Genomic DNA, 25,000 nt, shown 5'->3' on the forward strand with positions numbered 1-25,000 from the left:
GCGAGCACTGTACCACTTGAGCTACAGCACTACTTCTGGTTTTCTAGTGCTTTATTGAGATAGGAGTCTCACAGTCTTTCCTGCCACGGCTAGCTTTGAACCGCAATCCTCAGATCTCAACCTCCTGAGTAGCTAAGATTACAGGCATGAGCCACAGGTGCCTGGCTAAAATGAAACTCTTATCAGATACCATACAGAAAAGCCTACTCAAAATGAGTAGGCACCAGTAGCTCACACCTGTAATCCTAGCTACTCAGGAGCCTGAGATCTAAGGATATCAGTTTGAAGCCAACCCAGGGCAATAATGTCTGTGAGACTCTTATCTCAAATTAACTATTAAAAAGCTGGAAATGGAGCTGTGGTTCAAGTGATAGAGAATTGGCCTTGAGAAAACAAAAAGAAAAAAGAGAAAAATAACTTGAAGACAGAGCCTAGGCCCTGAGTTCAAGCTCCAGAACTGGCATTCATATTTTTTTTAATTTTATGTTAAAGATGCCATACAGAAGGGTTACAGTTACATGAGAAGACAGAGCGTAAGCCCTGAGTTCAAGCTCCAGAACTCGCACCAAAATTTATTTTATTTTATTTTATTTTAAAGATGCTATACGAGGGGTTACAGTTACATGACTAAGGCAATGAGTACATTTCAGAGACATTTCTCAGAAGAGGCATAAGCATGGCCCAAAGAATGTGCAGTATTGCCGATTATCAGGAAAAGTAAAATAAGACCACAGTGAAATAGCTCCCCGTCAGAGTACCTTAACATGAAAAGTTAGAGGATTTCAAGAACTTGTGAGAAAGCAGAAGAACTCATACATTGTGGGAGGGAGAGACGGACACAGTACAACCACTGTGAAAAAGTTTGGAGATTCCTCAAAGTAAACTGAATGCAGAACTTCTGTTTGATCTTCCTTCTGTGTCACATCCAAAGGAAACAAAATCAGAAGACCCAAGTACTTTCACATTCATTACAGCATTATTACAATAGCTAAGATATCAAAACAACCCAAGTGTTCATCAGTGGATAAATGGTTAAGGAAATGTTATATGCAGACAGAGAGACAGAGAGAGATACTACTCAGCCTTAAAAAGTGGGAATCAATTTGCAACATATATGAATCTGAAGAATGTTGCCATAAGTGAAATAATTGAAGCACAAAGACAAGTTCTAGATGATCTCTCTTATAGGAGAAATCTGATAGAATCGAACTCACAGACACAGAGAAATGAACAATAGTTATTAGAGTAGATCAGGAGGGAATAAATGATCAAAGGGTTCAAAGTTTCAGATGGGAGGAACAGTTTTAAAATACATTGTAAAGCAGTGCAACTATTGTCAATAATAGTGCATCGTGTGTTTCAAAAGTAACACGAGTAAATTTAAAATATCTCATCATTGAAAAGGACAGGTAAGGGGACCGATGTGTTAATCAGTAGGATTTACTTATACCACATTGCACACACACATCACACAATCACCTTGTACGTTATAAACATATACAATTATGTTTTTAATATAAAATAGTACTAATACAATTTTCTTTAAAAACAAAGGAATCATTCTTTTGAAAATATATTTTTCTTGGGCCTTTTCTCTCTCATGTTAGCTACTTAGAATGACAGTTTTCTTGATTTGTAGTAGTGACTTTCACATGTGAAGTTGACCAGACAACTGGTAAGCCATTATTTTGGGATGTGTCTGGAAGGGGCGCTTTCAGAAGACATTAATATTTGAATTGCTGTGGGAAGTGGAGATCTGTTCACACCAGTGTAGATGGGTTTTATCTAATCAATTGGAGTCTTAACCAGATTCATAAGAAGATGAAGGGTATGTTTGCTCTCTGAGCTCATCTACTTCCACACATCGAATCTCATGGTCATGGATTCTCAAGACTCGCAATGGTATCCCTTCCAACATCCTTGATTCTAAAACTTCTGAGCTGTAATGACTCCATCGTTCTCCCAATTTCAGACTACAAGTAACTCCTTAATTGTGAGATCTTCTTTGTGTGTGTATGCCTCACAAAATATTTTGTTCCATTTACCACTAGAAAAGAAAGATATAAAAACAATTTGGTTGTCCCTCTTTTAAAATGAAAAGTATCAAGTAAATGTTAGAAAACTTCATATTGAAAAGCCATTATCTTAAAAAGAAAAAAGAAAGAAAGAAAAGCCATATTTTTTAACTATGTGCATTTTCATGGCAATCAAGGTTGATGGTTCATTGTCTAAGTTTAAATCCTGGCCCAGCCAGTGATCAGCAATTAAACCTTTCCCACATTGCTTAAGCTTCCTGTACTTCTAGCTCTGGTCTGTAAAATGAGGATAATAATATTATCCTCTTAAGGGAGTTGTAAGATTAAATAATTGCTTAGAATTGCATCTGTAGGTTAGCAGTGAACATTCACATATTATTAAAGGGCTTTCTCTTCTAATACTTAAATATTTTTTAAATAGTTCAAGTGACATGAATGAAAGTTCCAAATCATACCTTCTATGTAATGACATTATAACTGTATTTGAGAAAATTAATTTCAAAACCATTTACCTACCAATGGTAACCATGATAATTTTGCCAAACTGGTTATCTGTGGCATTCACGCATATATATATATGCATATATATACATATAAATGTGTGTATATATACATATATATGTATATATATACATATATATATGTATATATATACATATATATATATATATATGTATCTCCATTCAATGAGCAAGCAATGAAGGCAAAAAGCTTTACTGCCTGACCTTTTATAATTATATGGTGTTTTTTTTCCTACCTCAGGCCAACCACAGAATACAGGAAAGACTTGCATATATGATGGTATAACTACCAATTCCCTTAAATGAAGATGTGGTAAATTACTACTTCTTTCTCTCACTTTTTTTAAGCCATGAAATAATGCATAGGATCTTTCTTTCTCTGTCTTTATAGTTTTACCTGCTACACTTTGATTTATATGTGTAGTTATAGTTAATGATATATGCATGCATGTATTAGTTAAGTGAACAAAAAATTAAAATTTCACCCATGAACTAGTCTCATGTAACTTTTTAAAATCATTTTTCCCTCCAAACTATTTTCTCTTTGAATCACAAAGTAGAAAATAGGTTTCCGGTTTATGGAAGACATACTTGCTAGCAGTCTGTTAAAGTATCTAAGAAAATTTATCTCTAACTTGTGGAGATGTTATTATGGGTTTTTTTGTTTGTTTGTTTGTTTGTTTGTTCATGGGGCTTGAACTCTGAGACTAGGTGCAATCCCTTACTCTTCAGCTCAAGGCAAGTGCTCTACCACTTGAAGCCACAGTGCCACTTCCGGTTTTCTAGTGGTGTATTGGAGGCAAGAGTCTCACGGACTTTCCTGTCCAGGCTGGCTTTAAACCCTGATCCTCAGATCTCAGCCTCCTGGGTAGATAGGATTATAGGCGTGAGCCACCAGCGCCCAGCTGTTATTATGGGTTTTATCTTTACACTTTCTCTCATATTGAAGAACAAGATTTCAGCCCTGAATGTCACTCACTTTATGATATTAAATCTGACTCATGTCCAGAGCCAACTGGCAAACAGTTCTACAAAATTTAGGAAAGTGGTTACATAGCCAAGATACACTGGCTTGCTGTTCAGAATGATTTTCTGGAATGTGCCTAATCCTGGCTAAAACATGCAAATTCCACAACTACCCTAAATACGATATTTTAGTCTTAAAATCAAGACAAAATCTTTAGAAATACTACATAGGAATCACACACACACACACACACACACACACAAAATAGCCTCTTAAAGCATGGCTTCCTAATTGAATCAGCTAAATGTATGGATTGTTTACAATTACAATTCAGGGGGAAAGCTCATTCTCTGCAATTGATTAGGAACAGGTACATAGCGTACTGTAAATATCAGGAAATGGTTGGGGAAACACTTCCTCCTGGTAGCTAAAATGTAAAATGAAATTATTTTATTTCTAATTCAATACTTATTTTTCTAAAAGCCATGTATTATTGCTCTGCTGAATTCCTTCTGTGTTAAATTTGTAAAAAAATCTATGCACTTAATTGATTAGTCTTATTTTTCACTGGAAAATTCTCGGACCTAAGTTGTTTTGTAATGTCATTCCTACAAGCTTTCTCCCTCCCCGCCCCCAAGGAACTTACACCCACTCCCAGCCCAAACATTTCTAACCTGACTGCATATATACTTAGATAAATAAAGAGTCTCATAACAGCAATAAATGTAACAATAAAAAGATAGTTGGCAGGATCACATGCATATATATGCACATGTATTAACTGAAGTGTGTTTTAGGCAAAGGAAAATTCCAAGGGTGTAACTCTTTTGAACAATGAACTTGCAGTCTAACAAAATGAATATCAGGAAGCTACAACTTGAGGCATCCAGGGGAGCGAGGACAAGGGAACTGAAGAAGATGAAGAGAGGAAGTCATAATATTCGGTGTGTGAAAATGGAACTAGGTAAGCTGAAAGGATGGATCGGGTTTGGAGAGATGGGGAAATGATGAATGGGGTGACATTGGTCAAAATGCATTGTGCTCATAAATGGATATATTGAACTAATACTCCTTTACAAAACTACACTGAGATGATTTTAATACTGTTTTGTCAGCAGCAGGCTCACTCTCTTGACTCAAAGAGTATTGCCTCCTACATTCCCTACCATCCCTCCTCACCCTTGGTTATTTTTTTAAATTTAATTTTATTGTCAAGGTGATGTACAGAGGGGTTACATTTACATCCATAAGGTCGTGAGTACATTTTTTTGAACTTGTTACCCCCCTTCATTTTCTCCCACTTTCCCTCCCTCCCAATCCCAGCTCCCAAGTTGTACAGTTCATTTCCAACACATTGTCTTGTGAGTATCGTTGTTGCACTGGTTCGCCCTTCATTCTTTGTACAATACTCAGGGTACCAAAATCAAATACAGTGACAACAGGGGATGAACTATAGGGGGAAAAAACACAAAAGAAAAAGAAATCACATAGTACATTAAAAACAACAAGAACAAAGGAAAATCTCTTGTTTCCCTATCTTGGAGTTCATTTCACTTAGCATCATCTTATACGGTCGTAGGTACTTCCTTCTTAATCATTTCATCATGCTCCAAGTCATCTTGCTGCCTCCATGGCCTTAGACTTGAATCTTTAGCCATCATATCTTTCCAAGACTCTAACAGAGCCCACCTATACTATGAACTAAAGCATGCTCTGAGAAAGGATCAGATCTTAGGGACTCTTCTATGCTACCAGGGCTCTAATTAACCACAACGTTCTCTATGTATGTTGGAAGTTTGCAGTGGGCACAGGGTTGCATATTACCTCTTGCTGACATGCCTTGCTACTTTAGGTGGAATGATATCACTGTTGATGCCATATCTGTGCAACTACAGAGTGACTGCCAAGAGTGCTTTCCTCAGAGATTCCATATCAGATCCTGGGGAAAAACTCAGGGAGGCCTGACTCACGTAACTCTCAAACACTCCCAACCCCAACACATACAACCACTTACACATATTACCACAGACACGCAGACATCCACGGATCCATACAACCACAACCATGCACAAGACTTTCATAACGTGAGAAGGCAAACTCTACCCTTCCATCCTCGGCCTTGAGTGAGAAAAACTAAGGGATGGTGTCTACACTCGAGTTCAAGCCCCAGTATTTCTCTGGCACACATACACACCAAAGAAGGAAAAAAAAGATGAAGCAAAACTAAGTTTTGCCAGGACCAGAGTAGACACTAACAAGGAGTAGAATTTCCACCTGGAAAAATGAGGGAATATTTCTGAAGATGTCACAGGCCACGTGTTCTCACTAGATGTTTGGAACGCAGGATCAGTAGAGCATGTGCAGGACTTCCATTCCAAAAACAAGATCATCGTGGTTTTTTTATACATTTATAATACTGACCTCTTCAAGTGGAGAACTTGCAAGCAGAATTATGTCTCTCTGAGCAAGCTTTTCAAAGTCCTTAACGTAGGCAGGAATGGTACTGTCAGCCTCCTGGAGGATTTCATGGAACTCACAGGCTCCTCAGAATCCAAGGGCTCCGCGTTGGTGCGCCTACCTGTTTGTCCCAGCAAAGTTTCCTTGTCATTCAATATTGACCAAAGACTCAAGAAGATAACCACTTTAGGTCTTTCTTAAATGGAATAAATTTGAGTTTTACATAATCTACAACATACCACAGTCTTTTCCGCTTAATTTCTCAAGAAATCACAAAAATCCAGAAGTTTAAAGTTTAAGAAAAAACCTCTACCTTTATGTATGTTGCCATATTTACAAAGTGAATCAAGTGTAGCTGTACATTAAGACTTTTTACTTCACTTATCAAATACATCCTGAAATAGGAGTGGGGTGCATTTCACCATACATCAATATTACACATTGTGTACTTCAACCTAGTACACTATTTGAATTTAGGATTACCCCCAAAATGTGCATATAAATGGCTTGAAAAGCCAGATTTTATAGAAATAAAAGGTGTGTTATGTATATCCATAGCAGAGAAGTAAAGGAGACGTGTGTCCATCCAAGAATAAAATTTGGAGGAAGCACTGTAATCCAGTGCCATTACGTGATGGGCGTTCAGATGTTTCAACAGCACTAATGTCCTCATTGCCATCATTGTCATTAGTATTTTTATTATTCTTAGGTATATGCTTTTCCTTTCTGCTCAAGGAATAATTGAATCCTCAACACTACTCCATATGGTAAATATAATAGGTCCATTTGGTAGAAATTGAAAAATGAATTAACTCAAGGTCAAGCAGATAGTGAATGGAGAAGGCTCAGCATAATTTAATAGGAATAAGTACTGCTAAAATACCTAATAGTGATTTACTCTTCTTCAGCTTATGTACTGCTAAGAAGCTATTTTTGGAAAGAAGACTAAGGGTTGTTTGGGAAGAACCAAGCTCATGCTGTGAAAAAGAAACAGAAACTGGCCAGTGTAGGTAGCTCATGTTTATGATCCTAGCTAGTGAAGAGGCTGAAATCTGAAGACAAGGGTTCAAAGCCAGTCCAGGAAAGAAAGTCTGTGAGACTCTTGTTTCTAATTGTCTTGCTAAAATAAGAAAGTGGAACTGTGGCTCAAGTGATAAAGTGCTATATTTGAGCAGAAAAGTTTAAGTGACAGCTAAGTGAGAGGTTCTGAATTCAAGACCCAGTACATGCACACACACACACACACACACACACACACACACACACACACACACACACTCAAAAAGAAAAGAAACATTAGCCAGTAGACTGATCAGCCATGAATTTAATTCCAGGTATATAGCAAAATTCATTTAGCGCTTGGTGAAAACTAAGTCAGGGTCTATTCTGTTAAACCAATACCAAGGAATTTCGTTTTTAAAAGATTACATTTAAATTTCTAGTTCAATACTTACTTACTAGAATGTATCTAACTTACTAGAATTAAAATTTCAAATGTAGATTCCAATGCTCAAATTGAGAGCAATATACACTACTTGTCTTCTACCATCCCAAAATATGTGTTCAAGAACCAAGATGCCTCTTTGTCATGGGCACACAGATTCTCATATAGTAGTAAACCCACAAGCCATGTGTGTTGCAGAATCCTGCAACAAGAGTCTTTTTTTGCTATTTAGATTACAAATCATATGTAATTGTAAAAAGGAGCCATAATTACTATTCCCCATCAAAAGCATAGACAGGTCATTGATGAACTTTAATATTTAGAAAAGACAGATTAACATTTGCAAGACACCGTATCAATTCATTTGTAACTAATAATAACATAAGAGATTGAAGATGATTGTCTCTTACCTTGGGATTCTCCTTGTCCACTGACATCAAAAAGCTTCATTAATCGATTATAGAGAATTCTGTCATCACCTTTTAAGGGTGTTAAAAGAATATACGCATGATGACTTGCTCATCATCTAATTTATTGGTATGCAAATGTAATTACAAAGAGAAATGATTAATTATATTATGGGTCATAGGTATGAATTCTATTCAATGTGCTGCTTTGTTTTGGAAATAAGCCTTTTGTAAGTTGATGATAATTGGAAAAATAATTTTTAAATGTGTATTGCAGGATATACATATATAATTGCCACTCCAACAAAAAGAATCTCAGATTCAATGGGTTATAACATCAATTACTCAAATCATTTCAGAATATGTCATTATGGTTTGTCAAATCATACAATGGGATGTTTAAGTGTTGAACAAAAAGAATGAATTTTTTCCATTAGCTACCATTACTTCATGAATTGTCCTTTTACTATGTAAAATAAACATGAAAGGAACAACAAACTTTTGTGGTCTTGTGTGCTTTTGTTCACAATAGTATATTGCAGTGAGAATAGCAATAGATAAAAGGAGGATTCTTTACATAAAACCTAAGTAAAAGAATACAAGGCTCTCAGTTCTTATAAATTTAAAACAACAATATGTTCATTAGCACCAATCTCTTGGAAAAAAAGAAGCTCATAAAATGTATTTTTTTAATTTTTGTTATCTTTAATTGCACAAAGGAGGTGCCATATAACAAAGAAGGTTATGAATACAATGCATCTTGGCCAGTGCCATTCCCTTAAACATTCTCACCCCCTTCAACCCCCTCTTCATTTTTCTTAATTTTATGGTATATAAAATGAATTCTTTTTTTTCTTTCTTTTTTTTGGGGGGGGGGGTCCAGTTGTGGGGCCTGAACTCTGGGCCTTGAGCTCTTCAGCTCAAGGCTAGGGCTCTACCACTTGAGCCACAGCGCCACGTTGAAGAATCAAACCCAGAGCCTCAGGCATGCAAGGCAAGCGCTCTACCACTGAGCCAACTTTCCAGCCTCTTTTTTTTCTTTTTTTAAAAATAACTTTCTTATTGTGAAAATACTGTACAGAGGGGTTATAATCACATGAGCAAGGTAATGAGTACATTTTTTATCAAGCATTGTTGCCTCCTCCTTTGATTTTCCTCTACGATCCCTTCCCTCCCATCTCCACAATTACATTACCCTCTTCCCCCCACCCCCTGTTTTCACTGTATTTGATATTGGTATAATTTGGGGAGTGGAAGGAAAAAAATTGTCTAAATAGGGATACAGGTGGACTCATGACAACCATGAGATGTAGAAGAGGCTATGTCGATATACAATGACTTGACTGCACTCTTTCCACCTTCCTTCCGCTCTTCGGTTTACCCATTTCCCAGTAGTTATTTTGTTGGGCTTTGACTTAGTCTTTCTAAAAGTTTATACTATTTCAGCTCTCCATAGAGTCTATTATACTTCAGTTGATTAATTTGTAACCACTTGCATACTGCCCAGTGGCTTACTTATAGATTTTTAGGTACATTCTCTCTACCACAAATGAAGAAAGCTACACAATCTTTGTTTCTTTGGGTTTGGCTTCACTTTTTCCCCCAGGACTTTCCATTTCCTTATGAATGGTACAATATTATTCTTTCTAATGGATGAGTAAAATTTCATTGTGTATAAATACCAAATTTTCTTAATCTGTTGGTCCATTGAGGGACATCTGGGCTAATTCCCTCTCTTGACTATGAGGAATAGTGCGGCAATGAACACAGTTGTGCTAATAGCTTTACTGTAAACTAGTTTGTATTCTATTGGATAAATGCCCGGGAGTGGGATTGTAGGTTCCACAGGGTAGTTCTACCTTTAGTTCTTGAGGCCCCTCCAAACTGCTTTCCAGAGTGGCTAAATAAGTTTACAATCCCACCAACAGTTTCTTACAGTTCTCTTTTGGTTCCATCCTCACTAGGATTTCTTGTTGTTTGTTTTCTTGATAGTGGCTATTCTAACTAGGGTAAGGTGGAATCTTAGTGTTGTTTTGATTTGCATCTCCTTTATGGCCAGAGATGTTGAGAATTTCTTCATGTGACAGTTGGCCAATTTTACTCCTTTAATTTTTTGAGCTCTAAGTACGTTCAGGATATTAAGCTCTTGTCTGGTGTCTAGCTAGTAAAAATCTATTCCCATTCTATTTAGCTATGCCCTTTACTGTGTAGAAACTTTTAAGTTTGATTAAAATGTATTTCTTGAAGGTTTAAAAGGTCATCCCAATGTATCTCCTGCCACTAAATATAACCAAATATAAATAATTCAAGGTGGATGAGCATCTCAGATGTAGACTTATAACCAGTGTATATATCCTACAACACCAAGCATGTTTATCTCCCTATGGGAGGCAATTCAATTATATGTGTGATGTTCCTGTGCTTTTAACATGTCCCCTGTATTTGTATCTCCTATCACTTTGCTACTCATTCTGAATGAAGACTATGGTTAGTTCTATTATTCACATCTAAAATTCAACCAAGTATTCCAGAAGAGGCCTCTGGGATCGTCATTCTCCACACTAACTTTTCTCAGAATCCTAGGTCTTCCTAATTTGTACATAGATGAATTTCTTTGAACATTAGTGTTGGAAAAAAAAACCATGTTGCCTATAATCACGAACTTGGAATGACTAAAGAGGAAAGTTGGAGCTTGCAGGAGCAGATGGAATGGTTGAGAGTGGAACCTAAACAGACCTTGGAAATTAGTAGCTTCTGCTCTTTGCATGCTCCAGATAGCTTTTTCAAGAGTCAGTTGACCTACGATTTTTTTTCTTTAATTGCCAAGAGCCAGCCCAGACCTTAACACTCAAGACAGGAAGAGACAAACCGTTATGCAGGTTGTATGCTAAGGAAGCATCCTTCTTGATGGGGCCATTATTAAACGTATTAGGCTTATAGATGGCACTTTAAAAGGTGTTACTTGGAAGTTGATAATAAGTAGTATCTGATGCAGGAGACAAGGAATTCTATGCCAAAGTAATGAAAGCAGTGAAAGACCATAAACACCATCTTCAGAGTCAGGGCTCTGTGCCTGTATCTAGACCCTAGCACTGCCTCTTTGTAGCTGTGTAAATTTGGGATCCCAGATTTCATGTCCTTACACATCAAACTGGATGGTTATGAGTTTTAAAAGATAGGACACCTAGCTTCATGCTTGATCTCCAGCAAGTGGCAGGTACTCTGATTCATTTGTAATTGTCATTCACTTTGTAATTGCCAGAAGTGTGCTGGAGTGCTAAGAAGCAACAGCATGCTCGATCTCATGAATCTTGCTATTTTTATCATAAATGAATAGTGAGTGTGCACTCATGTTTCTTAAACTCTTTGCATTTTAAAATGTCCACCACATATATATACATATGCACATATATATCATAGTCTATAAGATATTTGAAACATATATATTGAAATGAATTCCAAAATATGAAAACAAGATGTCTCTCCTTTTTCACTTAATTTTTGTTTTTTGATGATTCCGTCTTCTTTATGGATGGTATAGTCACATGTATATATTCAGGAGGCATGGGGGACAGCACAGAATTTGAAGGACAAAGGGTGACAAAGTGCAGCAGTGAAGTTCACAGACACGGATGACAGTGGATAGGGATGGGAGGGAGGGACTGACAGAGAGTGAGAGAAGGAAAGAAAATGGATTCATTATCTGACTCAGGTCATTGTAAGCCCTTTGTACATCACCTTTCTAAGAACAATAAAGTAAATAATAATTTAAAACATCAGTCTGATCACACAAAATAATATGTATCGAAATGAACTCCAATGAATAAAAAGGTTTTTTTTTTCTTTTTGCTGCTTCTGTTCCTTTTCTTTTAGTTCTGTTTGTTTATATGTCTTTGGGAGGGTAAATGGGGGCACCGAAATGGAGGGGAAAAGGGTGAACAAATGCAGTAATGGTGCTCACTGGACACTATGTTGAAAATGAACTATATAACTTGTGGATAGGGATGGGAGGGGAAAACTGGGAGACAACCCAGAGAGGACATGGTCCAAAAAGAAATGTACTCATTACCTGATGCATGTAAATGTAACCCCTCTGTGCCTCGCCTTTATAATAATAATAACAATGATTTCTTCGAAGACCTCAAATGATCGTTCAGTCACTTGACCTCCCTTTTCCTTAGAAGTCTTTGCAATTGTCTCTCCCGTCTCAAGTGTGTGGCAAATAAAAGATTGTGAATTTCCAATCTCTAATTCACCCTGACTTTTTCAAGAGTTGGTGATAACTAGCTCTGAGGCTTCCTCACTTTACCCTGCAAACCTGTCTTTTGGTATTTCTAGATTCTGCACCATTTAAAACGAGGTTTGGGGGAAAAGAAATGTGCTCATTACCTGACATGTGAATTAGTGAAGCTTCTATACAACACCTTAATAATTACAAAAAATTATATTAAAATACATCCATATGTTAAAAATTCAAAAACTGAAAAAAGTAGGTTTTGGTTTATTGAGAATAATGGCACAAAAAACAGGCTTCCCACACTGCCTAGGGTTTATTTCCTCATCCATCGGTGGGTTGTATTTGAACCCTATATTTGAGTGATGTAGTCTAGTCTTCCATTACAAAGGCAGTTTCCATGACTGGAATCTAACCATGAAATGTGACCTTCTGTGTAGAAATAATTCTAAGGAACTTTGTAACGGTCATGGTCCCATCAATACATTTTGCCAACCTGAATGTGTTGGGAAGTTCAGACTCTGCCCCTAAGGAACAATGATGAACTCTTATTTAACAAATACACCTATACTCAAGATTATAGAGGGCACCATGTTGTCATTCTTCAGTATCTTCCCAGTTCCTGGCTTCCCACTTAGATGATGTTTTGTTGTTGTTATTGTTTTGCTTTGTTTTGCTTTTGTGGTTTTTGGGATTTGAGGTGTGTGTGTCTATGTGTCTGTGTCTGTGTGTCTGTGTGTTTGTATGTGTCTCTGTGTCTCTGTATGTCTCTCTCTGTGTGTGTTCTAATCCTGGGGCTTGAACTCAGAGCCAGGACACTGTCCCTGAGCATTTTTGCTCAAGGCTAGCTCTCTACCATTTGAGCCATAGCTCCACTTCTGGCTTTTTTTTTTTTGTCCGTTGAAGGTAAGAGTCAGAGACTTTCTACCTGGGCTGGCTTGGAACTGTGATCCACATATCTCAGCCTCATAGATAGCTAAGAATATTGGCATAAGCCACCAGAACCAGACTTACATGTTGGATTCCTGCATGTAATGAAAGGAATTCAATAATCTCAGCATGTGGAAATCTTCTGTGTTAAGTACAGTGCACTAGGAATGCTCCTTTTAAACTAGTGGAGCAAAAACCAGGCCTCAGCGTGGGCAGCAAAGGAATTCATAGGGGATTTGCATGAAAACCAACTGCTACCTCTTTTATCTGGCCAGTTTGCTGTCCTTGGGAAAAAAATGCCATCTCCACTGCCCATCATTATTGGTGTGTGGTGAACACTTACCATTCCAATCGTAAGCTGCAAAATCCAAACAGAGCTGCACATGTGATCTTTGTCACCTCATTTTCATGAATGGAAAAGAATATTCTGACACAAAAATTATATACTTAATTCTGGCTCACCCTCTCTGCTGACCTCCATCCCACACTGCCTTGGGTTTATTTCCTCATCCATCAGTGGGTCAAAGTAATTTCTGCTGTAGTCATTTCCTGTGGAAAGTAGATGAGGTAAGGGTCAGTGATTATTAGAAGCACATGAACCAAAATGTTAATTTTGAAATCGACACCAGCACAGAAGGACCATGTTAGCTACTCTATCAGCTTAATTTTTTAACAAGTTTTCCAGATCACGCTCCGTTTTTTTTGTAATTATCATCTTGCAAAAGGTCAGGAAAGGTAATTCAAGAAACAAGTTCATGCTATCTTTCTGTTGCTAAAAAGTTAATGAGAAAGTTATCAAATATAGACTTTAGAATAATAATTAAAATCATGAAAAAAAATTAAGTCAAACTATCTTGGTAAGTATTGTAGAAAGGGACATTTGGGTATTGTAATGATGTGTGGAGTTTGCTAATGAATCCACTAATGGGTTTGCATTTCATGAAATAGATCTTGTGGTTGTGTCCATAATTCTGTACCCTACCTAATAGTGCTTTAATAATAAGAAACTCATCAAAGCTCCAGGCTTAGAGTTGAGTAAAATGCAAAAAAGAAAGGAAGAAAAATAGAAGGAAAGAGGAAGGAAGAAATCAAGGAGAGAGAAGGGAGGAGAAAAGGGAAAGAAAAAAAGTATATTATTATTATCATTATCATTATTATTTCTGTCAACTTGAGTAACATGAAGAGGAGTTTCCAAAGACTTACCCCAAACTTTTATTCAACACACATCAATCTCAACACCACACACTTCCAAATTTCTCACCTCCCATTGCCTACTTACTTGGTCCATATCTCAATATCCAAACTACAGCATCAGGTTTGACTTTTGTAATAGTGAAAAAGGTCTGCTATCAATTTTCCAAATCTCCTTACCTACTTCCCACAGACTGAAACGTATATGTCTGTGGCCTGTCATTTGCATTTGATGAAATATAAGCTACACTGATGATAATTAAAGCTGCCTTCAACACTTGAAAGCAAAATAAAGCACTGTAGGATGAAGACAATTTTGAGAGAAAGGTGAATCTCTATCTGTGAGATTCTGTAGTATGCTTGGTTTAGGGTCAATAGCAGAGCAAGCAAGTGCTCCTTTCCCACAGCGAAAGGAAATTTTGATATGAGTCTAGGTTCAATGCTCTTTCTGGATCATCATAATTTTAATATTAATCTCTGTCCTATCATTGCAGTAAGCACAAGAAGTGAAAATTTGCTTTAATCTGAGGTCTCCATAATGAAAAAGAATTAATCAAGTGGTTTGTGTGTGTGTGTGTGTGTGTGTGTGTGTGTGTGTGTGTGTCCATCTTGGGGCTTGAACTCAGGGTTTGGGTGTTGTGTCCCTTAGCATTTTTGCTCAAGGCTAGTGCTACCACTTGAGCCACAGCTCCATTCTGGCTTTTTCTTGGTTAATTGGAGATAAGGCTCATGGACTTTCTGTTCTAGCTGACTTCAAACTATGATCCTCAGATCTCAGCCTCCTGAGTAGCTAGGATTACAGTCATGAGCCTTTGGCACATGGCATTCTTCATATATTCTTAAATGCATTTCTACTCCATTTTACATTATGCTATGTATTGTTTTACATGTAAAGTAGTATACTGATCCATTGTCACCTCACTAAAACACAAATCTCTGTGAGGTTAAAGACATCTCTTCTCTTTCAGTGTCCTATATATTCATTCTTTCAATCCATAGTAATTGAGCTCTTATTATGTGACTAGCTCAGCAAAATCCTGCTACATAGAGGTGCTAACAATATAATCTGCATCCATTAATTAAACCTCTCTGAAGAAAAAAATTAAAAAACTTATATCCTTTCACTGGATAGAGACTCATTCTGGGTTTAAATGAGCAGCATCTTTTCAACATTTTTATTCTTCTTTTCCTTGCCAGTCTTCCTCTCTCTTTTCCTTTCTTTTATGTGCTCCTTCCCAACACCACACACACACACACACACACACACACACACACACACACACACACACACACAACTTCTCTTTATAACTCTTTATAATATATGCTCTTTCAGAACCAAAACTATGTCTTGGAAGAAAAAATAGAAGCACCTTGCTTCTAACATAGCCCATACCACAGAAAGAACAAGTCTGTTAGCTGAGCATGCACAGTTTGGTGTGTTGAAATTTTATGGTCCAGGACAGCCACAGTTCCCTGAGCCTAGGAGAGCATCTAAGCCATATCAGGGACTTTCAACTTCCTGGAGAAATTGCTGCCTGAAGTTAAGTTTGTGATCAGGGAAAAGGAAATTCTGAAAAAAGGGAAGTCTGACCAAAAAAAAAAAAAAAAGGGAAAAGGCTCAGAGGTACACATGTACGTGAAGTACCATTTTTCAATAGATAGGCCTCAATTTTTCTCAACCTCCTAAAGGCATAATTTAATAAAGTAAGTCGTGAAATTCATGCTTAGCCCCAAAACCAAGTTTAACTAAAGTTCTCATTGAAATTATTAGTACATTGGCGCACAGGGTCACTTTATCCTGGAACATATCCTGTCTATGTATTCATTCAACCCACATTGACTCACTTAGTAAAAGGAACACAATCCTTCTCCTTTCAGACTTTCATTTGGAAAATGGAAGAATAAGTTTAATAAAAAGTATACACATTTTATTAGATGATGATAAGTGATATGGAGAACAATTAAAGCTAGGTAAAGGTGATAAGAATCCCCCCATCCCCAGGAAGGGGTGACTGTGTATCTCTTCAAACAAGTTACCACTCAAGATTAAACCAAAATTACTTTACGTCAACTGAAATAATAAAGCTGTGATTTGCTTCCTTAAAACGGTTATTTGTAACTCATTACTTTGCTAATTGATTTCTATAACATGAATCAGTTTACAAATCAAATAAGGACCCACATTCAAATATTAAAAATGATCATTCTTTTCCCTTGGTATGCCTTACCCTGATAAGCCCAAAATTGCAATGCAGCAGACAGATTTAAGGATGACAGTACTCAATGAATCCAGTATGAATTTGGAAACAATGAACTAACTGCATCTCAGTATTAGCTCTTTTTCTTCAATGTCATTAGATTTAATGTCAGGATTTAATAAAGCAGGATAGCTTTTAGGAGAGGGTACATATCACCAGAAGCTAGATTGCTAATAGAATAAATTCCTACAAGTGTCCTAATCATTAAGAGTGCTTTTGGATATATCTAAACTCCTCCCACAGGAAAATTAACAGACCCACTGAGAAATTCAAAGTAGGGCATTTAGCAATACAAATACAATAGGTTTTAATATGGCTGATGTTTAACTATTTGTGATATTCATATGAAAGCAATGACAATTACAGATAGACAGACAGATTCAAATAGGTTTAAATGTGATTGACTCTACATTGAAGCAACCAGATACAATCTATCAAGTAATAACAATAAATTATTCTTGTTAATATTCATCATATTCCAGTTTTTCTTCCAACTTGCTAATATTAGGTATTCAGTATTTAGAGTTAGTATCCATTAGTACATTTTATATGCTATGATTTTCCAAACTGGAGAGAAAAACACATGCACTTGCCTTCTGTCATTCCATACATAACAGCTTTTCCTATCACTTGGAGCAGCACAAGGTACCAAGGCTTTATTTAAATGGCACTGTACATGAACTTTGGTCAGGAAACCCTCAAGTATGCACCCATGAGGTTCCTTGGGGCCTGCAAGAATGAGAATGAAACTGTCCACCAGAAGAAGGTATAAATCACCAAAGTGTCTTGATTCAACAAGGCAATCACTTCCTTTCAAATAAGCTACATTAGCTAGAAAGGAAGAAAATCTGAACACATCTCTCTCTTCTTCAGGAGGTTCTTATTAAATCTCTTTGTGTTCTTTTCCTATGACTCTACTTGCTTCAGTTCACTTTTTTAATTCCCTGTTTACTATTATATGTTATGAACTAAATAAGGATAGCAATGCAGATAAACAGAATAACTAAGCTGTGTATATTCTATGATTATACCATTATATCAATATTTCACAAAATAAGACATCCTCCTAAAGATCATTTCTTGAGAGGCATGACTCCAAGAACATTAAATTTAAATTAGATCCTTCTGAACATCAAAGCAGATTTGAGAAATTATCATATTTCTCAACTTTGAAAATCCAATACCACCATCTCAAGTTTAAGTATCCATGGGACTAAACAGGGTACATAAACATGCAAAATCAGGTGATCATTGCCATACAATATAGAAAAATAGAATCTATCAGACTTCAACCCACTCTAGCCTATTAAATCCATTCAACGAGTTTTATTAAGTTGATATACAAATATTTTCACTGAAAGATAGCTAAAACTAAAAGTCTCTTCCTTCCTTCCTTCCTTCCTTTCCCTTCCTCCCTCCCTCCCATCCTTCCTTCCTTCTTTCCTTCTTTCCTGCCTGCCTGCCTGTTGCCTGTCTGCCTTCTTTCCTTGTAATGCTAAGGATCTATCCCAGAACCTTGTGAATGCCAGTTTTATCACTGATCCAAACAGTTTTATCACTGATCCAAAGGAAAATGTCTTAATACAAGAAAAAGAGTTAGAGCCAGGTACAGTGAGTGGTTCAATGCCTGTAATTCTAGATACTCAAGAGATCTGATGATTAAGGTTCAAAACCAGACCAGGTAGAAAAAAAACCTGTGAGGTTCTTATCACCAATTAACCACCAAAAAGCCAAAACAAGATCTGTGGCCCAAGTGGTAGAACAGTAGCCTTGAGCAAAACATCTCAGGAACAGTGCCCAACCCTGAGTTCAAGATCCAGGACTCACACACACACGCACACACACACACGAGTTGTCTTCAAGTTTTCAATGTACTAGGTATCAAAATAAAACACTAAAACTCCAATGAAGCAAACAAAAATGCTGATGACAAAAGCACAAACTATGGCTAGGATGTTCACTATTTAAAATATTATACAACATTTTCTTGTATATCTAAGGTACTTATGGTAAAAATAAGAGACATATGACCTAAAGTTATTGAAAAAATATGTAGGATTATCATTTGAAGACAATATGATTCTGTGCCATGGAAATATTAGAGATTTGGCTGAAAAGACTTTAGAACAGACAAGATACGATTTGAATGCTATCTTGATAAATCCCATAATTATGAAGAATTATTGACTTTTGTTAATACAAAAAATAAGCTGCATTGAAGATGTGTTAAATAAATAGAAAAACCCCACCCTATAAAATAGCTCCAAATAAGTTTTAATAATTATTTCATAATTATTATCTTTAAAATAGGAATTTATAGATGTCATTCTGATTATTAATCTTATTCAGAGACTGAGAATGAAAGCCACACAAGTAACACTTAAAAAACACCAAATGGTGATAAAGAAAACCAGTTCCATTTCCCTTTTCTTCTTTACAGAAAGTCTAATCTGTGAAAATTACTGCTTGGAGTATTCAAGTAGTATCATGGTGGACAAATTAGCTCTCTCGGCTGCTTATTCTTACTTCCTTTCCAAATCTTATGGGTATTTGATATATCAGTGATTTGAAAATCTAAATAGGGTAATAGTTGAAGTTTGCTAACAAGTTCTAATTAATTGAGCCATATTCTTTCTTCCCCTTAAGGCCCTCCCTCATGGTAAATTGCAAAAGCTCTCTAACTGGCAAACCACTAGAGTGCTATGAAATGCAGAATGGCTGCAGGGCCTTTTCCTGATGCCCCCCAGGACACACATGCATCCTGTGCTCATTGGACCCCAAGTCCTCATCAGAGACAAGTACTTCCCTAAGTTCCCAACTTCTAAACAGGAAGAGGTTTCCAGGGTATATGTAACCTTGGCAATGCAAAGGTTAAGTATAAATATATTGATTCTCCCTGCTATTTAAAAATCATAACAAAGGTTTTCTTCCTCTCTAGCTTGAAGCTTAGCAGCTTTATCCTGCATTTAAATAGACGTATAAACACAGTTCAACATACTGCCTTGAAAATTCTGAAGTACCTTAAATTAGACATTAATCCCATGCCTGATATTTCTTGATTGCACTTTCATTAATTGAATTATATCTTCCACATAGATCTAGGGTTGTTTGTATTTATATAACTTCATTTATGAGTTCTTTCAGATAGGACAGCTTTTGTATCACAGGGACAAATATTTCAATGTGAAGCAAGTAATATAATAGATTATCAGATTTAGTTTAGCCACAATTAATAATCTATGTCTAACCCATCTGACAACTTACAGTCAAGCTTCTTAATTTCAGGAAGCAAAGAATTCAGGACTTCCTACTTTTTTGAATAAGACTTTGAGTTGATTAATTCAGGGAAGATTAAGAAAAATTTTATTTTCCATTAAATTCCTTTTAATGCAAAATAAAAATATATTGAAAAGAAACTAAAAGAACTTTTTTGGAGTTTAAGGATTTATTTATAACCTTTTCAATTGCCAAAAATTCCTTATTTACATCATTAATGTCTCCAAAACCTCATATTTTATCTATTCTTTTACGTGCAGCTTCGTTTGTGTTAGGAAGGCTATGGAACCTCTCTCTGATAAACTGTATATTCGGTAATGCTAACACTTTTGTGCTTCTAAAATAAAAAGAGTCAGATACTGAGACTTGAACTCAGGGTCTTCTTTCATGTGCTTGGTTAGTGTTTTGTACTTATGGCTGGTACTCTACTACTGAGCCACCACTCCACTTGTGGATTTTGATGATCCATTGGAGATTAGTCTCCCAGATTTGTTTGCCCACCCTGGCTCTGGATCACATCCATCAGATCTCAATCTTCTCAGTAGCTAGGATTCCAAGTATGAGCCACCAATGATTAGCTTAAAATTCCTAAGCATCCTTTTGACAATAATAATATACTCTTGTCTTCACATTTTCATTTTAAACTTACATACATTTTATTGAAGCCCACTTGTTTCAAATGGTATGACTCCACCTATCACAAATGAATTGAACAATAAAGTAATATACTTGCATGTTAAAATGACTCGTAACTGTTCTTCCATTGGCCAACTACATATAGCAGGTTTTATAAAATGTTATTATTCAGAGTCATATGGTGGAGGCTTCATCAACACCAGTTTTAAGAGAATATATAAAATAACCACTTAGGAGTTGTTTATGTTTATCAATGGCTTCAATTTTAACACTTACAGAAAAAAGAAAAAGGCAATAGAAATAAACCTGCTGGTTTCCTGGTCAAATCTGCCAGAATTCCTAAGGACAGTCAATTCCTTCAATGAAGAAAATAAAGTACGATTTTATTATTCTTTCAACGTACTAAAATTCTTTTCCGCCAACTGGACATTGTTCTAGAATTCTGTCGTTTCTTTTAAAAAAGGAAAATAAAGTGAGTGCCTATATCTCACACCAGTAATCCTAGCTAATCAGGAGGGTGAGAACTGAGCATGGTGGTTCCAAGCCAGCCCAGGAAGGAAAGTCCATGAGACTCATACTCTAATTAATTACAAAAAATTAAACAAAATAAAGCCAGAAGTGAAACTGTAGCTCAAGTCATACAGTGCAAGCCTTACAAAAGCTCAGGGACAGTGTCTAGCCCTCCTCCACTACCACTCCCCTTCACAAAAGAAAACAGAGAGGAATGAGAGGGGAAGAGAGGGAGGTAGAGTGAGACAGGAAAGGAGAGAGAAAGGGAGAGGGAGAAGGTGATAAAGGTGAATATAATTGAAATCCATTATATGTAAAAGATGGAACAATGAAATTTATTAAAAGTTATAGAAAAAGGTAGCTAGAAGAAAGGATCAATGAATATGATCTAAGTATGTTATGCACATTATGAAAATATCACAAGGAAACTCCTTTGGTACAATTTACATTTGCTGATAAAAGTAAATAAAAGAAAAAGAAAAAAATAGTTGTATTAACTAAACTATACTCTATACATCTGATATTTACATAAGATATTTTTATTTTTCAGCAGGAAGGGAGCTTTTCTAAGTGTTGATTTTTAACCTACAAAATCAATGAAAGAGATTAAAATCACTTAGGAGTCAAATGGGATCTAAAGACACAAATCCAGGTCAGTTCAATAAACCTAAAGCAAATGATTTTCCTATGTATTTTCTTTTTCTTAATAATAGTTGAAATGTCCTGAAGCAAAAAAAATTTAATGGTCTATAAATTTTATAGAACACCTGTTTTCCATCTTAAGGGGAAAAAACTATAAATGTAAACAGTGTTATACAATATCACTTCTAAAACAATCTAGGATACGTTTACTACGGGGAGAGACAATTCTCTTCACATACTTGCTTAGACAATTCAAATTATGCACTGAACACCAATACTCATATGCTATTTTTATCACAGGTTCTTATAGGAATATCTTTTTAGAGCCATGCCAATATCAAGATAAACCTAGAATCACAATTATAAACCAAATCCAGGATTCTCTAACACAAGAGGTAACCAGAGAGATCACCTCTATCTTTAACTCATAGTACTCCTTAAGTCTTCTGGAAAGATCTCAGATTACAGAACTCATTCTTCTCAGCATCTTTGGGACCCTGTCATTTCTTTCTTTCTCCACTGCACAGCCTTCCACTTTGCTGCCTTTTGTCAAGACCCTTGGGTTCACATGATGGTGTTCGAGCCATAAATGCAACCAACAGTGAGCTCCACAAAACCACATAGAAGCTGCTTCTTGTCTCTCCAAGGGCTGCTGTTAGTGCCCACTCCAGGTCCTGGATTGGCCTCCAATACTGATTCCAGCTGTTACTCCTTGTGGGTCTTTTGAGGTTCTCTGCATTGTCTTCTCTGGTTTGATTTATCCAATAAAGGATGTCTTCCCATTGGAATACACAGTGTCACCTGATGGCATGTCAAGGCCCTCAGGGTAACTGTGAGATCCTACCAGACTCGCAAGTTACCAATGATGCTTATTTCTTTCCTTTTTATGAGCATTTTTATTAATATATATTTACTGTACAAGGGGGTTTCATTGTAACATTTCCATACATACATCTCATGGACCTAACAAAACCCTCTCTCCCTCTCTTTTCTGAAAACAATCCAATAGGTTTCATTGTGCTAGTTTCATGCATGTAAAGTTCTTCACCCACATTCGTATTTCCACTGGCTCTCCAACTTTCCTAATGGTGCCCACTCACCCAACAGAGCTTGCTTTACTTTTCTGTAATTTTTAGCATATATGAATTGTACAAGGGGGTTCGCAATGGTATCTCACACTTACTTATTCTCCTTAAGTATGTCTAGTTTTAAAGATCCATGCATACTTTATTTACTTTTCCACTATATCCTGGGACTCAAGCCATCATAAACTTGAAACCATTTCTAGTTCATTTGTTTTTAGAAAACCCTTCTCTTAGACATTTCCTTCACAAATTAAATTGATATTTATCTAATAACTTTACATTTCCTGGAGATAACTTGGGTAAATAAAGTAGCATTATAATTCTGCCATGACTTACAAAGCTTTCCTTTGGAAGGTATCTTTAAGGGGGAATGTTCTGATATTTACTTATAAGATGATAATGGGTGCTAATTGAAGAATACCACGGGGATGATGTGAAACTATTCTAGTTTGTCTAAGTAATCATGTTGACAGATGATATAAATGTTCTTTATAAAGTTGTGCTAGCAAGAAATGGTGTATTCTATAATATCTCCTAGCATCTGAATTCACATATTTAAAGTATTATCCCTTGTTCACAGACCATAAAATTGCACATCTCATTTGCAATTGAATTTGTTGGAGGTTTCCCAAATAGGAGGTAGAGATGCATCAAATGCATTTTTTATGTTGGCAACATTCCAGAACGGGGATGGCATAACCCCTTTCTATCTCAATGCCTGAGCAGATTGGTAAGAATAACAAATACTTCCTGGAGTTAAATCTAAATTATAAGTACATGAATAAACATATATAGGGCTATATGCATATATACAACTAAACATATTGGCTAAAGTATGATATATGGGAGGGAGGATTCCAGTAAAAAACTCCTTTGAATAACTAACTCTGTCCCAGACAGAGGGACCAACCCCACAGATCAAACAGGGGTAGTTTGCATGGAGGTTTGTAGTAATATTCACACTGAATTTCAAAGACTTTGTAAAAGAGATCATACAACATCTCTAAATTTTTACATTAATTATAAGTTGAAATGGTAATATTTGGGAACACTGGTTTAAATAAAATATGTTGTTAAAATTAAATCATGTTTCTTTTTCATTTTACTACAAGGAAATTCAACTTTACTTCTGTGGCTCATGTTTCTATAAGAGAGTGCGTGCTATAATATGTGCTTCTAGCTTCTTTCTCCCCTTTCTCTCTCTCTCCCCCTCTCTCCGTCTCATGTAATTATTCTCCATGACTCATTTTACTGAGCTTCAAACAGCTAGCTACACATCAAGTGGTAACTCTTTTGAGCTCTTGAATATCTTCTTTAAAACCCAAGGCTTTGTGGTTTCTGTAATGTTTCCTAGTCTCTTCTATCTATACAGGGGGGAATGATTTCTTTTGACAAATAATGTTATTGTTATTATTAAGGTGTTGTACCGAGAGGTCACAATTTCATAAGTCAGATAATGAGTACAAATTTTTTGGGAGAGTGTTACCCCTTCCTTTCTTTTTCCCTAGTTGGCAAGAACATTCTTATTGAAGAAACTGGACAACTGCGATAGAACATAATATACCAAAAGAAAAAAAAAGGCAGACTCCATCCTCCACTGGATTCTTCCTTCTGTCCTTGGATCTTACTGTAAAATACCCTAGCTCAACAAGGAAGATCACATTCCCTCCAAGGAAACAGGTTGTGAAACCGTTAAGATGTGGTGTCTAGTGGGAGGAAGTTAATTGAGGATATACTCTTGATGGTAATATCTCACTGTCTCTCTCTTCTTCTTCCTCTTTCTCCCTCTCATGCCCTCTCCCTCTCTCTCCCTCTCCTCTGTCTCTCCCTCCCCCCTTCTCTACCCCCTCTCCTTTCTCTCCCTCCTTCCCCCTTTTTCTCTCCCCCATCTCTCCCTCTCTCCTCTCTTGCTCTTGCTACTCCTTCCTGACCACCAAAGACCTAGAGGAACAGAATCAAGCAACATGGACCCAAACCACTGAAACCACGATCAAAGAAAACTTTTCTCATTCAAAGTTGAGTGATCTCATGTGTTTTAAGGAGAAATAAGATGATTAACAGTAATCAAAAAAATCTAAAAACTGCTTTTGGGTCCTCAGAGTCAAGTTGGCGGAGAAGCCAGAATCTTGCCAGGGCTCTAACCTTCCCCGCTTCCCCTGTGCTCCTGAGCATCTGGGAAATACCCACTGCACCCTTCAGACCTTGGGTGTCTGACCTATCTCTAGAGTTCCGTTCCAAATATGTCATGAAATCACACTATGTTACAATGGTATACTTCTTTCCAATGCCCTGCTCCTTCCACATCTCCACAACCATGTGGCGGGAGATGAAGCACTGAGGCCATGGGGCTTTGAAATGGCTTGCTTTAAATTGCTCAGTCTGCCTCCTATATTGTATACCTTACCT

The 25,000-nt window shown here is 36.6% G+C and overlaps 1 protein-coding gene across 1 annotated transcript in view; it reads right to left on the bottom strand.

Moving 5' to 3' along the window:
* Ofcc1 (orofacial cleft 1 candidate 1) overlaps positions 1–25,000 on the bottom strand; it is a 262,066-nt gene that overhangs the window by 234,392 nt on the left and 2,674 nt on the right. The window contains 3 exon segments of the mRNA XM_013016629.1: positions 6,062–6,177; positions 7,836–7,904; positions 13,459–13,545. Of these exon segments, the coding sequence (XP_012872083.1) occupies positions 6,062–6,177; positions 7,836–7,904; positions 13,459–13,545 (272 nt within the window).

Source organism: Dipodomys ordii, unplaced genomic scaffold (assembly GCF_000151885.1).
Source record: "Dipodomys ordii isolate 6190 unplaced genomic scaffold, Dord_2.0 Scaffold32, whole genome shotgun sequence".
Lineage (NCBI taxonomy): Eukaryota > Metazoa > Chordata > Mammalia > Rodentia > Heteromyidae > Dipodomys > Dipodomys ordii.